Genomic DNA, 15,602 nt, shown 5'->3' with positions numbered 1-15,602 from the left:
GCCTCATCTCTTACCTGCCCACAAAGAGTTAACCAGGAAAGGGCTTTCCGATGACTGTGCCTTTATCATTAAGGCAGCAAAACTGGAAAGGTGAGGAGGGAAGGGAACGCCTAGAGTCAGACACCATCAACTCAGCGGCTCTGGGAGAGGGGCGAGAACCCTGCATGCTGCTTTGTGTTGTGTGGTGCGTTTTGCTCTGTCGGTGGTAGCAGGTAAGGACAAGGGGAAGGGGTGGGGGGGTCTTGTCACAGCTCCTTCTCAATGCGGCTCTGACTTCAGTCTGCTTTACAACACATGTAGCCTCACAGCCTCAGTGGGGACCTTCTGGCATGTCGGTCTGCTTCAAGCCCAGCCCCACGCCGGAGAGTGACATGGGCGGCTAGGAAAAGACTGACCGCAGGCGGCTGGGGGTCGCTGGGGGTGGAATTTGATTACCCACCTAGCGTCAAACTGCTCATTTACTGCTTGTACCCCAGCACAAGCTGCTGAACACCGCTGAAAAGCAGGCTCCTAATTCTGCCTGGTGCTGGCTTCTGCGAACCATACACAAGCCTCAGCCCTTCCTTGCATTTGAACTTGTACAATGTGATGGCAGCAGTGGGATGAGGGGGAAGGCAAAACACAGCTCACCCGTCCTCTCCCACTTGGTTTGAAGGCTTCTTTGTGGAACAGCCGCCCAGGCAGCTCGTACCCGGAGCCTGCCTCTGGATTGGGATGGGGCAGGGTCCAGAAAAGCCTCTAGCAAGCACCGGGGAATTGTAATCCAGACATCCCCAGGAAGTGAAAGACTTGGTCTGCAGAATGGGGAGAGAAGAGGTGAGGGAGAATCGTGCCAGGATGCAGCCAGCTTCATGAAGAAAACTTCGGTGGCAGAACCAGTTGCCCGGGGCCAGGAGAAGGAAGGGATTAGGAAAGTGATGAAAACAAGCTTCTCGATGTTAGCTCAAGGGTTTGAATCCAGCCTGGGTTTGAGGGTCACAGCATCATTCTGCTGTAGGTTAGCTGGAGGGGTGCAGAGCAGACTCCAGTCCTTATGACCCTGGGCTGCATTGGTTGGCCGGTGGGCTCTCCAAAACAGGTTTTTTGGGCGGGGTTTAAAGAATGTTTTTGTGTTGCAGCTCGTAGCCCGGGCCTGCCCCTAATTGGAATGGGGCAGGGTCCAGAAAAGCCTCTAGCAAGCACCGGGGAATTGTGATCCAGGCATCCCCGGGAAGAGAAAGACTGGGTCTGCAGAATTGGGAAAGAAGAGGTGAGGGAGAATCGTGCTAACCCTAACCCTAACCCCACTAGGGGTTCAGATGTTTCCAAAGTCTTTTGGTGGGTATCCTATGAGCAGGCCCAAACCCAGAGGCTTGGGGCTCAGATGCCCCCAAGTTTCACCTGCTCTCAGCCATATGGCCACAAGAGCAAGCTGGAGAGGTACCTCCCATTTCCATAAAGTGGGCTTTAAGCCCCAGCACCTCGGCAGGTGCTAAACCACGCCAGAAAAACAGTTATCTCTGGGAGCGCTTAAGGAAAACTGCTTTCATGAACCCAGATATGGATGGGGCCCTGCTCCAAGAAGCTGCAGTATCTCCTGCCTTGGAAGCTTATAGGCAGACTCTCTCTGTGATGGTTTAGGAAAGGCGATTGTTGCACTGGATTTTTTTGAAATGTCATGTCTCAGGCCAAATCTGCCAAATCAGGTCCGAATTCCATTGACTGAGCAGAGCTCAGTCATTCAAGTCAGTGTGGTGCTACCACCAGTAAGTCTTCTCCCTCTCAAATTCCTCATCCTTGGGCTTCAGATAATCCCAAATCCATGGCAGGCATCCTACGTGCAAGTCCCAAGCCCGGAGGCCTTGGAGTTCAGATGCCCCCTAATCACCCTTGCCCCAAGCCAAAAGGCCAAAGGAGCAAGCTATAGAGAAAGCCTGAGAGCAATCCCCCATCACCATAAATTGTGTAGCTGAAATCCTCCCATTGGAGGCATGACAGACTCTGGCAGGGGTCAGCCTGCCCGCAGTGCAAGGGACAGGTCTCCACCCTCAACCACACCAAGTCATTCAAGGCCAAGAAGAAGGGGATCTCCCCTGCCAGGTCAGTAAAACCACCTAGACTGGAATCCACCTCCCCTGCTAGGTAAGTACTAGAGGTCCCTTGCTGGGGTTCCTAGCTACTATTGCAGTACAAATAAGCAATCACTTTCCTTAATATAACGCTCTCGGCAAAGGTCGATGGTAAGGTGGGCTGGGAGATGAAACACTCCTCGCACTCCTATCCACAGAAAGGATCCCTCTCAGTCTCGGCTGGCCATGCCGCTAAGAGACAGGGTGCTGAAGGGGTTCAGTCTGCCTCACCCCTTGCTGCGTGCAACCCCAAAAGCACCCATCCCTAAAGCCTTGATAAGCACAACCTGCCTGGGTGTCATTGTACCTCATTGCCCGAGGATCGGCCTGGACCAGGGGAGCTGGGCAGCTCCAGGGAGCGAGACTGGAGGCTTTCCCTGCCACACCGTGTCACTTTAAAAGCACACACACAGAGAAGAAAACACTCAGCAGTGTGTCAGGGAAGTGAGTCACCGTGGAAATGCACCCAATCAGCGCTGAGGCCAGAGGAACAGCACTAGACTTGCAAGCTTCAGCAGCTGGATGACCAGAGCAGCCAGCAGCTTGTCCTGCCAGGGCCTGACCTTCCAACCCACGTGTACGTGAGTAGCCCCACACGGGTCGGAGACACTCAGTCGCCCCATGAGGGACCAGAGCTGTGCAGAGACCCATTGGTTTCCAACCCCCTGGCAGGCTAAACACCTCTCAGCTGTTCAGCTTTGTAGCTGAATCCTTTATATGTCTCTGATACCTCCCCCACCCCTCCACCTTCCCGGGCAGCTGATCCTGTAGCCAGCAAGCTGGGAGCATAAACTCTTTGCAGAGACTGTATTCAGCCCCTCGCTGAGTTTATTACATCCAATCACTCTTTATTCCCAGGCCTTAAGGGCATCACACTTTGATACCCAGGTACAGCGAGGAAGGGTGAACTTGGCAGCGCTTGGAAAAGGTCTGTCTCCCTGGCTTCCCTCTGCCTTTGTAGGCACTGGGACCTTCGTCTTGATTGCTGCTGTTTGAGGTTTATTCCTTCTTTGCAGCCTCTTGCTGCAACACCAGAGTTTGGCAGGTCGCAGTGACTCCTGGGTCACTCTGTTCCTTGGGCGAGTGGCGGTTGTAGTTGTATATTGTGTTTTGTGCTCATGCTTTGGTGCTCAGCTGGACAGGTCCCAGTGCTGTGCTATGGTTATGTAGAAATGATGTGATATAACTTCTCCAGTGCAGGATACCCTGGGCTGGGCTAGCCTTTACCAGTCTGACTGGTTTGCTGGTTGTCTGATGGCTGTGGAAATACCCAATTTTCACTCTCAATGTGAGCTTTCATCCATTTAGAAGCTGACACCTTGGAGACGCTATGCCTCAGGACCTGTGTGCAGCTGAGCTGACTGCAGGCAAATGCTCCTGGCTTTAAAGCAGCAATTAGCTTGGGAAAGCCCCCTCTGACTTTCTTGGTCACTTGCTGTCTGTCTGAACGTCCCCGGCTGACACCTTATGACTGTCAGACTAGGAGAAGGTCTCTAACTGGATTCAAGCATCGTTACAGCAGCTTCGCCCAGTGTCAGAGCCACAATTCAGGCACTAGCATTTGCAAAAGGGATCGCTGTTGCAAGGTCCACATATTGTATTCAACAGACAGGGGTTCTGGGTGCGATTTAGGGAACTCCTTTGCAGGGATTGCAGCGTCAGCCCATGCTGCTGGGCACAGCAATAAAAGCTGAGATCTGGTGAGTACAGTAAAACTGCCACAACTAAGTGAAGCTGATCCATTTATTTGCATTGTCCAGATCAAGCCCGCTGCTATTGGACCCTAGGGAGTGGCTGCAGGAAGCTAGGCTGATCTGTGACTCAGAGTCAGAGTGCCCTGTTTTGCTTTGGCGGCACAGGGAAGGGACCTGCCCTCCCTGTGTTTCAGCAGGGGTTACTTCCCATTTCACGTCTGCTGGGACCTGCTGACTGCTGCATTTTGGGAAGGAGAAGGGGGTGGGAGAGCTCTATCCCTCCCTGCCTCTGCAGGTCTGAGAGAAATAACTCATGCACAAGCTGCTTCCCCCTGCTCAGCTGGGACTCCAGCGTGAGGTGTTGTTTCATGGATGCACAGGCCAATTTGTACCGTGGTGGCACTTAATAGCTCTAGCTTAATAGCATTAGGGCAGGGGTGGCCAACCAGCAGCCCGCGTGTCACGAGTGGCAAAGGCAACTTTGTGCAGCACGTGGCACATGGGACAGGACAGCTCAGATGGGGCAGGGAGCAGAAAGCAGAGCAGCAGATTGGGCAGGGGAAGGGGATCAGAATGGCACTGGGAGAGGGTGAGGGACTAATTTGTGGTATGTCTGCTAACGGCCATTCCTGCCAACAAGGTTAGTCCCCACTGCATTAGGTCAGTGGCCCTCAACCTTTTGAGACTCAAGGCCCTCCCACCCTGTGCTGTTGGACTTGGGCCCCCTCGGAACATGCCAGCTGATGGGCTTTTACCCATTTTTTGACTACGGAAAAATTACTAGAGTAATTTTTCTGTTGCAAAGAGCTCAGAAAGACCCCAGCAGGGTAGGATGTATTTGACCCCATAGAGTCCCATTTGAAATCTCTGGGTTTATCTCATGAATCATGCATAGATGTTTGCACACCTCTCTGTACTGATATGGCTCGGTGCTCTGCAGCACCCCTAAAAGGATTTCATGGCACTCCAGGGTACCCCGGCACCCTAGTTGAGAATCACTGCTTTGGGATGTGGTGCCAACAAATAGGAAATGAAGGAATGGCAGGTAGGCACAACATGCTAGCAGGCTGGGAAAGGCCAGGCTGTATCGTCTCAGTGAGCGAAGCACAAACTTAGAGCGTAAATAGCAAAAATGAATTTGGATCCAAAGTATTTTCCATTTCAATAGATAATGCAATGGTTGAGCCTTGCTTTGTTGCTTTGAGACAACTCACTTAATGTAACAAGGTGTTTTTAAATGCAAAGAACAATGCTGTTAAGAGGATCAGCTACGCTGACCTAGATGGGCTGGCGTTGAGCCGCTCTGGTGAAGCCTGCTCCCCAGTGGGCTGTTTCTGGACAGAACAGACTCTGGGTCGCTGGTGAGGAAGGGAAAGGAACTGTTGCTGTGTTATTGCAACCGCTTTTGCATGGTGCACCTTGTTCCAAAGTCTGTGTGCCTTCAGCAAAGCCCTGCCTAGTAAAATACACAAGGTCCTGCCTGAATTGCACTGCAGCTGCCGTTGAAACTATGGAGATGGGAACATATTGCATGGCTATTTGACAAAATGTTTGGGAGGGGTCTTTGCAGAAGGACAAGACTGCAGCACTTTGGTCTTGGAGACGAGGCAGGCACCTGGACTGCACAAGGCAAAACAGCACAGCAGGATGTGATAAGGCAGGCGAGCCTACTCACCCAGTCACCTTGCACGTCAGGGCTTGTTTCATTCCTGGATTGTCAGCTGAGCAAAAGAAGTTTTAGAAATAAATGAAAAGTGTTCACTGAGTGTCCCCAGGACAATTATTAAAAAGGAGCCCGTTTACCACGATATCATGACAAAAGATGTGATCGTGTTATCAGAGGCCACATATTCCCACCTGAGTTCCCATGTTCCCACTGCACACACACACACACACACACATATGTGCATCCTTCTCTGGGTGTGGACTATTAATAGCCCATTGTTGGGATGTTGCTGTGAAAGGTACAGCTGGGCAGGAACTGGTTTTCCTGTCCCATAAAACTTGTTGAGATCTTCAGAAATGTTTCCTGGTTCCACAGCTGGACAACACGGAGACTATGCCACCAGAAAACAAAAGCAAAGCAGAGCAAGACTAACACTTCCCGAGCTAGGACGAGCTGCCTATAGCCCAAAGGTTACGTCACGCCTGGGACATACAAGAAACCTTGTTCAATCCCTGCTGTCCCTGGTTTAGAAGTTGAACCTAGATAATCTGTGCAAGGGGGAAAGTGGCTGGCATATTGGCTATTCAGGAAGGGTGGATCAAACTCCTCCAACTATAAAAACCTTCATGAAGTTTTGATGGAACTGACATATTCCAGTTTGGACACACCTGCATTTTCCAAAAAAATGAGGGGAAATAGTTGAAATCCCTGCCTAGGTCTGGTCAAAAGGCAAATGGAAATCGAGAATATTCAAGTCTAGTCACTTGAGTCTGGGCCCAGGAATACTAACCTATGTGACCTGGGACAAATCGTGCTGGCCAACACTTTCCAAATTCCCTCCTGTTTTGGATGCCCATCTGAGCATTTCCATAGCTGGGAAATTGTTAACCATCAAATCAGACCCTGCATGGCCCAAATCTAAGGGCTGGACATTGTAGCCTTGATGTGTCTGCTTTGGTGACATAAAGAAAAGCATTTTCTTGTGGAGCATTTACCAGGAATTTACTGGTTGCTACATGGAAGGCTTTTTGAAGGAATACATTTCTTTATGGGATCTTTCAATCAAATCTAAGAACCAACTGGAAAAAATGCACATGGTTTCCCTATTTCACTACTTAAGTATCAGGATGTTGTCCTCCAGGCAGGGCAGGACTGGCTTAAAGATGCACAATAGCACATGCTTCCCTAATCTCCGCTTGCCTTAGCATGTTCTTGGTTTGGCCTTTCTTATCTATTTCAGGTGAGGTCTGCACTAAATTAGATTTGAGTTTTTGCTTTATTTTCCGGCAGGGCGAGTCCTGTGTTCCTGCCACACCTAGCTCACTGGAATCAGTAGCTTAACGTGAATAAACAATAAGTTAATTCTCTCATTTAATATTATTTTTCTGCTTTTTTCTCTCCCCCGCACCCCGCTTCCGTCCTGTAGTGCTTGAAGATACTAACACTTCAATTTGAAGACAGAGCATAGTGGCACAGCTCAAGCAGATGTCATGGAAGTTGATCCAACACTTCCATTAAATACAGGTATGAAATGTACAAAACCTTGACAGATTGCATATGCCGAGTCAGGAATCAATAATTCATGGCTTGGTGTTGTAGCTCTCAAAAGAAAAGCGTCTTGTACGATACGAAATCCAACACCCTAACAGGGGAGACAGGAGTTAATATCAGCCTGATGGTAGAGAGATGTGTGAATGCAAACAAACTCATTAATATAAATGAACAGCTGCATGCAGCTTATATCCATGTTGTTTCTGGGTTTCTCCCCCGGCCTTGTGAAATACCTCTTGCAGTTCCCCCCATGTGAAAAGACACCCGATTCACCCATTCCTCAAACCAAACTTAGCCAGGAGAACTGATTTCAGGTAGAGAGCACTTCCTGCCCACCCTACTCTTCTGATTGTCCCCAGCTGACCAGGAACAGGTGCTGGAAGGAGGAACCTGAGTGCCACCATCGCTGTCCTGGCCAAACCCAGCTGCCCATGCAGCTGCTCCTTGCAGCTCTGGGGTTCCCTTCGTGCCTATGTCATTCAGACAGTGGTGGTGGTGTGCAGGTTCTTCCTTCCAGCGCCTGCTCCCAGCCAGCAAGGGACACCAGCAGGGGAAAGGTGGGCAGGGAGCAGACACTGGAAGGAGGACCCTGGCAGCTCCACTGCTGTTGGCATCCCACACAACCGCAGCCACCACCGGAGCAGCTCTAGAGCTCCTCCTGGGCCCAGATCAGCTGCAGACAGCAGTGGCTGCAGCAGGAGGGGGGGGTGTCTACACTGCAACATCCCCCCTACTGCCTACAAAAGACTTCAGAATGGAGCTGCTCATTGCTGTTTTCCTGGATGCTGCTGCTGTCCATACAGTGCCATGCAGGACACAGCCCAGTTTCATAATGTTGAATGCTAAACTTATCCCACCTGGAATACCAAGCGCCACGGTCTTGAATGGAGGAAAATTTGGAGATCCTAATAGACGTTTTGTACCACTGACATCCCCAGAAGGTGGCCTGAACTGCCTGTTGCTTCCTGGTTTCCAGCCATCACTCTTTTGAGAATGGTTTGTTGTAAGCAGGTCCTAGTGGGAGACCAGTATACACTAATATAATTGAGCCCCTCCAAAGACTGGGTCCATTTTAAGTACCTTGAAGATCAATTACAGCCTCATTCATTCTTCTCCTTTCTTGCCTCCCCCTCTCTGTCCTTCATTCAATACCTGGCACAATAAAGAGGACCTAACCACCCCATTTATGAAGAAGATGTATACACCAGCTCTCCAAGAGGAAGTCAATGTGGCCGTCATTGCAAGTAATGTGTTATTACCACTGTACGCTTAAGGTTTCCTTGATCCCAAGCAGTGCATGGGCCATCACTCTGGTCTCTGAGCCACACTGGCCTGCTAGACACCAGTCTGTGCTTTCTGGGTAAAACACTCCTGACCTTAATCCAGGGGCGGGCATTATTTCGGGTGGAGGGCCGCTTATTGAGTTTTGGCAAACCATCGAGAGCAGCATGACAGGCAGCCAGAGGCAGATAAATATTAACTTTCTAAATTTTTTAGGGGCCCCACGGGCCAGATAGAATGGCCTGGCGGGCCACATTTTGCCCACCCCTGCCTTAATCCTTTATACATTCAGTGCAGCAGAATCCAGCTTGATCCCAGGGGGAAAAACTAATATTTCTGCTACAGCAACAGGTTTGATTGCAACCCCTGAATTGAGCAGTTCCTAACACAGGCCTTCAGAGCTTGCTTTCAGATATGTATGCTGGGAGTGTTACAGTTCATATCAATAAGGATTTGACGATGATAACTTAAGAGATGGGAACAAGGTCCCTATTATCCAGCTGATAGCAACTAAGCTCTTCCGGAGAGAGGAGTTTTAATATCTCACAAGTCCTCTTTAAGGGGAATCTGAAGGATAACATGAAAGTGTGGTGATAGCCCAGCTCATTTCAATTTAGCTGCCATGGGTAACTACAGTAAGAAGGACCTAAGAATTAACTCTGCAACCTTTCTTTCATCTAATTTTTCCCTTCTCCTCCGGAAGGTGTCATCGCTGTGGTTTTCATCACCCTCCTGACCGTCCTGGTGGTGATCATCGTGTACCTATACAAGAATAAAGGCACTTACCTCACCTATGAACAATCAAACACAGAGCCTGATGTATCAGTACAGATGGAGAACGTGCCTCCCAAAGGAGAAAAGGAAGAGTATTTCATTTGATTCCCTTCAGCTTCTAAGCTGTTCTCAGCTTTGATGCCAATGAGCCCAGGCCCTCCCAGACTCTGAATTCGAAAGACTTTTTCTCCTCCTTAATTTATTAACTTGATCAAGGAAAGAAAGGTGTAATGGGTGACTACTAGCCTTGATCATAGTTCTACTGCACAGACTCTAATGGAAAGCCAGTATATCACCCCTGTAATGAGAGAGGTGAGCAGGATGGGGAGGAGGCTTGCCAGTGGCAGGAATAGCTGGTGGTTGGCACTTCCTTCTCCATGACTTGCAATACAGTTGATTGGCCAGATATCTGTACAGCTTGTTTGTGTTTCTCTGCTCAGTTGCTCCAAGGGATGGGGGAATGGATTAAGGGTCAAACTGATATGCTTAAAGTAGCATCCACAGATTATGGGGGCAATGGGGTGAGATCATTTCTGCTCCTACCACACTTAAGCTTAAAGGACAAGACAATGTTGTGAGGCAGTAGCAGAGTTGGGGGCAGAACCCAGAACTCCCTTCACTGCCCTTCTCCTGGGACTGTGCCACTTCCCTCAAATGAGACAAAAACCCAATGGCATTTACATTCCTAAACAAGAGAGTTAACTCCAAGGGCTAAAAAAAAAAAATCTCCCTAAGTGGCTGCAATCTCTGTTACCAGTCTCTTCCTTAGCAGCATTGAGGGAAGGCTGAGCAAAGGGAGCCTCTGCCCTGCTTATCAATCAGACCCTGCCGCACAAAGCCCATTGTCCTTGACACACAAAGCTCTGAAAGCAAACCCTCCTCTTGTTACTTCCAAAGCATTTGCCCAAGGGGCTGGTGAGAAGTGAGCACTGCTGCCACCTGGCGGTATAAATACCTAGTGGTAGGTATAAGTTAGTGTGGAGTTGAGATGCCCACGTCAGTAAAGCCAGCTCTAAACCATTATTTCACCTTCAACTAGATAGCAAGTGGACCAGACCCTCGTGCTTGGGCAGAGCACCTCAGACTTCTGGGGCAACACCCTGCCCGGGACTTGTTAATAAGGGCAGCTCTTCCATAATGTTTGTTCTCAATTAATTCCTTGTGTCAATTCTTTTCTAAAATGGACGAAGCTAACTCCAGGATAAGGCACTCTTTTTGCAGAAGAAATGGTGGAACGCAGCTGGCTGCTATCATTACTGTTCAGTCTGCTCCTGTTAAAATGCCTTTTCCACCTCGCAGGTGTCTTGTGGTGGGTATATCTACACAGCCATGTATGCATATGCACGAAGAAAGGTATATTCATGCTAGGTCAGGCAATGGCAGACACAGTAGCACCAATTTCAGCATGGCCTAGCAGTCCCTTGAAGACTACCACACACACACACACACACACACACACACCCCTTGCTGCCGCTGTTACCCAGGCTACCTAGATGAAAGTCAGCCTGGGTAGACCTAATCACGCTGCAATCACTCCAGCACAGGCATACCCCCTGGCGCCTGAGACTTTAAAACAATGCAGCTGCATTCTTTGTTGGCCCTTAGGCAGCACTATAATAAAAGTAACCAAATTGGAGTGAATTGGCTGAACCAGTCTAAAACACTTGGGTTTGCCCTGAGGTTACAGTGAAATCTTCTGCAGTAGCACAACCGTTTCCAGCAAACGGAGCAGAACTCCGCAAATGCATTGCACTTTGTATTTTAACTTGACCCTACTTCACTTACCCAGAACACAATTTGGGACAGCCACAAGTCAGTCCATCCTTTTCTCTGTTCATTTTTTTCACCACGTTTGGGTACGAAGCTTGGTGAAGAGCTCAGCAAGTCCTGTTCTCTCTCCCCCTAACCCCAGTCTTTCACTCCCACTTCAAGTTTAGTTTTCCCTTGTACAAGATCTACCTAGAGGCGATTTGCAAGAAGGCAAGCAAGAGGAAGCAGGCCTTGAAGAAAGCTGTGCAATACCCTAGTATTTTGTGAGGTCTAATGCAACTTTGGCACTTTATTCAAATTTTCAAAATAGTCTTTATTCTACTTTTTTTTTTTAGTATAAAAAAATCCACAAGTTAAGTGCACCACAGTGTGTACAGAGAGAAAGACTTAATGCTGAACTTCCATAACAGTCAGTTAAATGGTTAAACACAACATATACACAATACACAGACTTAGATTAAACTGAAACCTCAAGATAAAATATATTCAAATCTGATTTTTTTTTCTTCATAAAACAAAAACCCAAAAGATAGAGGATCCCTGAAATATTTCTTAACCCTAATAAGACTTCACTGTACCCAAGCCATTTTTTTTTTTAAGTATGCATTCCTAAAACAACCCAAACGAGCAAGGAAATTTGTGTGCTGACTGACAACTGCAACACACCTCAGTGCAGATGGAAACCACCTGTCTCTCTGTTCTGACTAAATCCCCTTAAGGAATTTTGCTGTCAAGACACCAGGCTGCTCTAAAACAGAAAACAAAAATGTTGCTAAGCTTGTAGTTTTTAAAAGTCTAGATAGCATTTAATGAAATGTTTAAACATGAGTTGCATTGTGTTTCTGGCACCAAAGCATGGCTTTGATTAGATTCTTAAATGTGCAAAGAAGTCCAAGATTCCTTGGAGTGTATAAAAGAACACCCCGTGGTACACTCTAGCTGTATACCTTCCTGGAGAGAAATGAAGAGCAAATGTGAGCACAGAGTGCTTCAAGGGATCCCTTCTCCTAGGAAGTCAGGAAGGAAAAAAGCCCTATATGTCTGACTATGGGCCCTCCAGGGAAAAATTAATGTGACTGGCTTTCTATCCACAGATTCTATAGAAGAGGAAACACAACACGCATCTCTCAACCCTACTGCCAGGCCATAGAGTTGAGACAGGTCTGCACGGATTAGATGTGGAAGCCAGGTTTCTTTCCTAACCCTTTCCCGCCCCCACAGCCAAATTCATACCTAGCTGATTAATAAAGCCAAAAAAAAAAAAAAAAAGAGACAGTGCTACAGTATTTACTCCAGTGGAATTAAAAAGAAGCTCTGTGGGGCTCCTTAGCTCACGTTCATTTCATGATTTAACCCCGGGTGAATAGAGGCACTGCTACCATGACATGGTTCGAAAGGACTCAAAGTGCCTGAAGGGATGGGCATCAAGAGGATGCCCCATCCAGTATGTGTCTAAACTGCAACTTCAGGTTAATATGACTAAAGCAGTTACATGGTGAGAAGTGCTGACAGTATGTGATGTCTTTCCTTACACAAATGAAGCCCCCTCCCCCCACCCCCCTCGCGCCCCCTTTTTGTTTGACTTGATTGTTCACCAGATAGTGTAGCCACCATCCGAGCCCCCCAGAAAGAAGTTCCCCTTCCGTTGCGTCACCAACACATTGGCACCCTGCATGACTGCCAGCTGGGCTGCATTGGGAGGGCAGCCAGGAGGTGGGGGCTGCAAGACAAGAGAGAGAGGGAAAAAAAAAGAGTTAAGAGGATCTCTGAGGCAGAGGCTGCAGTGGTCGTTCAGCCTAGCACAGAAGACATCTTGGAGCACAGTGAAGATGCTCCCCTTTGCACGAGCACAGCAGAGAGGACAGCCTTCAGTGACTACTTAACTGTGACCACAAGCAACCAGAAGTGATGGAAAGCACCTTACGCACACCGTCTGAACTGGGAACAAGAAAGGCAAGGGACTGGTAAAGGCAGTGGAAGAGGAAGGACTTAATGCAGACTTGGCTTCTCATCCATCTCCAAGCATAATGGACAACAGCCAGAGTACAAGATGCATCTTATAGCACAGAGAGCCAAACACCAGCACTCAGTTTGCAGCCAATTATAAGATCATAGGAAAGCAGGGCTGGAAGGTACCTCATGAGATCATCTAGTCCAGCCCCCTGCTCAGGATCATCCCCAGCTAAGCCACCCCAATCAAGTGTCTGCCTACTCTCTCTCGAAATTTCCATGAACCTGCTTGTGAAATTGTGCTTAAATGCTTATGAGAAAATGCCTGGTGTTGAAGACTTAAGGACTGTCGTCTTGCCCCCGACTGCCAGCTTTACTGAGTAGCTCCAAAAGTGACACATGGGGTTTCTGTGGTATGCTCATACTTACAGGGATATTAGTAGTGGCACCAGCTCCAAACCGTGCTCCAGCATCAAAGCCACCCTCGACAAGAACCGCTGAGCCTGGGGGATAGACAGGGCCCACAGGGTAGTATGCCATTGGAACGGAGGAGCCTATGGGTCCCACAGCCACAGATTGTGCCACAGGCAGGAACAGAGAAGTACCAGGATAGGCAGCAGACATAGTGGGCACGGTGGCAGGCCCTGGAGGCACAAAGCTTGGCCGGTAGAGCTGAAGGGAAAAAAGAACACAAGTGCATTGGAAGAGATATTCCTTGCTCCAAAGCCATTTCCTCAGATCCTTCCTCAAAGTGCTGATAATGTGATAAAGGCTTAGCAGCCCAATCAGCTGCACAGATAGCTCCATCACTTCTAACGAGAAGTTTGTTCACTTTACGGGAGGTTGAGGCACAACACCCTCTAGTCAGACCCTCTACTTTGCTTTTGCACCATAGCAGCCACTTTGTGGGAAGCTGTGAAGGAAGTTTCTGCCATTTAAGAGAGTGGGCCAATTCAGGATCTGCAAGAGGAAATGCCCGAATAGCACCCTGGTTTGGTCACCAAGTGAGCACGTACACATGCACTTTGGGACAGAGGTCTCATTGGCTTTGTCAATGAGCAATCATTTAGCAATCATCAGTTGAGACCGCTTGCTGCTCTTGTCCTATGAGATGAAAGGTGTTCCAAGCTGCCAGAAATACAGGCAATGAGTTGTCACTTGTTAATAGCTCAAAATGGGAGGCTGGAGGGGAGAAAAGGTGCAAGAGCAAGAAAAGGGCCATGCCTTATACCTCTGAGTAAGCAGGAGGCGCATCAGTGTACGGTGGTGGCTGAGGAAGAGGCATGGTCTGTGGATACACTGGAGGATTACCAGGGGGCTGGACTGGGTAGGAAGGCTGTGTTGGGTATTGACCTGAGAGAGAGAAAGAAGAATACAGCCGGCGTTAAGTTTTACCCTTATAGACATCGGACAGAGGGTGGATGAGTTCATGGAAAGCCCCTTCTTCTGCAGTTTTTTCAAGCAGGATTGCTAGAGATCATTAACCCTGGAGGTGTTAGGCATGCACCAACAGATACCCCCATGCGATTCCCAGCCACAGAGCCCGTTCATCACTCTCGACCAATACAGCTACTTCAGTCAGAACTGAAAGCAAGAGGTAGCTAGTGGTTATAGTCCTTCACAAGGAAGCAGGTTAAAAAAAAAAAAAAAAAGTTAAGCAACTTCCTGTGGAAAGTTTACCAACAAACCACATTTTTTTAAGCTGGCACTTCACTGCTTGGACTTCAAGCTGACTCACTCTCCTACAAGTAGCACAGATAGCAGGGCATCAACTATGCTACGTATGGATCCGTTTGCAGCTACGGATGCATTGCATCATATATGCAACCCCCCCGGAGCATCTGTTCACGATGCTAACATTATATGATGCGAAACTAACCCCATCTGCCTCGAGTCACGGAAAAGCTGAGCTCCCAAAAGGCGAGACTGGGTTTCTTCAGGAAAAAAAAAAGAGGAGGCCTGAAGCTGGAAAAACACCGATACACCCCAGCAAAAACAAGGCACCTACCAACCTCTTACCCTTTTAACTGTTACGGAATGAGAGCTGACAGACCACTATTGTGACGTGCACCTTCGCGTATGGACAAGAGCAGTTGTAGGCATGAGTAAATCTGCAAGCAAAGGCTGACGGGAGGTAATAATTAATACTGCCGTTAAGTTTTAAAGTCACCGCTGCCCAGTTCCGAGTGCAGTGGACACTGTGCTCTATTTTCTAATCTTTTTTTTTTTCTCCCTTAACCCCGTTGCTATCAGGTGTTTAAGAGCAGCGTGTTTACCTACTCAGCTGCACGCGAGCAGGTAGCCACAGAGAGGCCGGACTCCAGCGAGCCACTGTCAGCTCCTGTCCGGCCTTTGATTTTGTTTAAAGGCCACTCGTGGATCGTAAATGCCCAAAAGCAGCATTTTAATCTATTCCCAGTCCAGGGCAGGGTGAAGGGGAGGGGCGGGAAGAGGGACCCTAGGGGGTTTCTCGTGTGAGCCCCCGCACCCACGGCAGGTTCTGCATGGACACGTTTAACCTCCGCGGTGCCGCAGAGCAACACCGACACCTGAGCACGCACGCGGGTGTACGTGTGCGAGCGTGTTTGTGAATGCTGTACGGGTTTTAATGAGCATGTGTGCATGTGGGAATTCTATATCGGTGTTAATGAGCGTGTGGTTACGTGTGTGCACGCGCATGTGTGCGCATATTCTGCGCAGGCTGTAGTGAGTGTGTACACACCCCTCTGGGGCCGTGGGCGAGGCCAAGCGCACCCGTGACGGGGCCTGGCAGGAGGCTCCGGCTGGCCCCCACCCCCGCCTGCCCCC

The 15,602-nt window shown here is 48.9% G+C and overlaps 2 protein-coding genes and 1 pseudogene across 5 annotated transcripts; 1 reads left to right on the top strand and 2 right to left on the bottom strand.

The window, feature by feature from the left end:
- Positions 1 to 97: 97 nt before the first annotated feature.
- On the top strand, positions 98 to 9,507 carry SMAGP (small cell adhesion glycoprotein). Of its 4 annotated transcripts, XM_006031719.2 has the most exons (5): positions 98 to 212; positions 1,119 to 1,249; positions 6,895 to 6,992; positions 8,186 to 8,263; positions 9,004 to 9,506. In XM_006031719.2, the coding sequence occupies exons 3-5, from the start codon at positions 6,959 to 6,961 to the stop codon at positions 9,177 to 9,179; spliced, it is 288 nt and encodes a 95-aa protein (XP_006031781.1). In that variant the 5' UTR covers positions 98 to 212; positions 1,119 to 1,249; positions 6,895 to 6,958; the 3' UTR covers positions 9,180 to 9,506. The 4 variants fall into 4 exon arrangements, with proteins under 4 accessions (XP_006031781.1, XP_006031780.1, XP_006031782.1 ...); XM_006031718.2 differs by lacking the exon at positions 1,119 to 1,249 and having other exon boundaries at positions 106 to 212; XM_006031720.2 differs by lacking the exons at positions 98 to 212; positions 1,119 to 1,249 and adding an exon at positions 2,548 to 2,685.
- On the bottom strand, positions 1,903 to 2,087 carry LOC112551612 (annotated as a pseudogene).
- A 1,601-nt stretch (positions 9,508 to 11,108) lies between the features above and the next one.
- Positions 11,109 to 14,933, bottom strand: DAZAP2 (DAZ associated protein 2). Its single transcript, XM_014523726.2, has 4 exons — positions 14,814 to 14,933; positions 14,026 to 14,147; positions 13,224 to 13,466; positions 11,109 to 12,564 (listed from the first exon to the last, which is right to left on the bottom strand). The coding sequence occupies exons 2-4, from the start codon at positions 14,077 to 14,079 to the stop codon at positions 12,436 to 12,438; spliced, it is 426 nt and encodes a 141-aa protein (XP_014379212.1). The 5' UTR covers positions 14,080 to 14,147; positions 14,814 to 14,933; the 3' UTR covers positions 11,109 to 12,435.
- Positions 14,934 to 15,602: the final 669 nt, after the last annotated feature.

The sequence above is a fragment of the Alligator sinensis genome, unplaced genomic scaffold (genome assembly GCF_000455745.1).
Source record: "Alligator sinensis unplaced genomic scaffold, ASM45574v1 scaffold551_1, whole genome shotgun sequence".
NCBI classification, from domain to species: Eukaryota; Metazoa; Chordata; order Crocodylia; family Alligatoridae; genus Alligator; species Alligator sinensis.
This window is presented reverse-complemented; position numbering and strand designations above follow the sequence as displayed.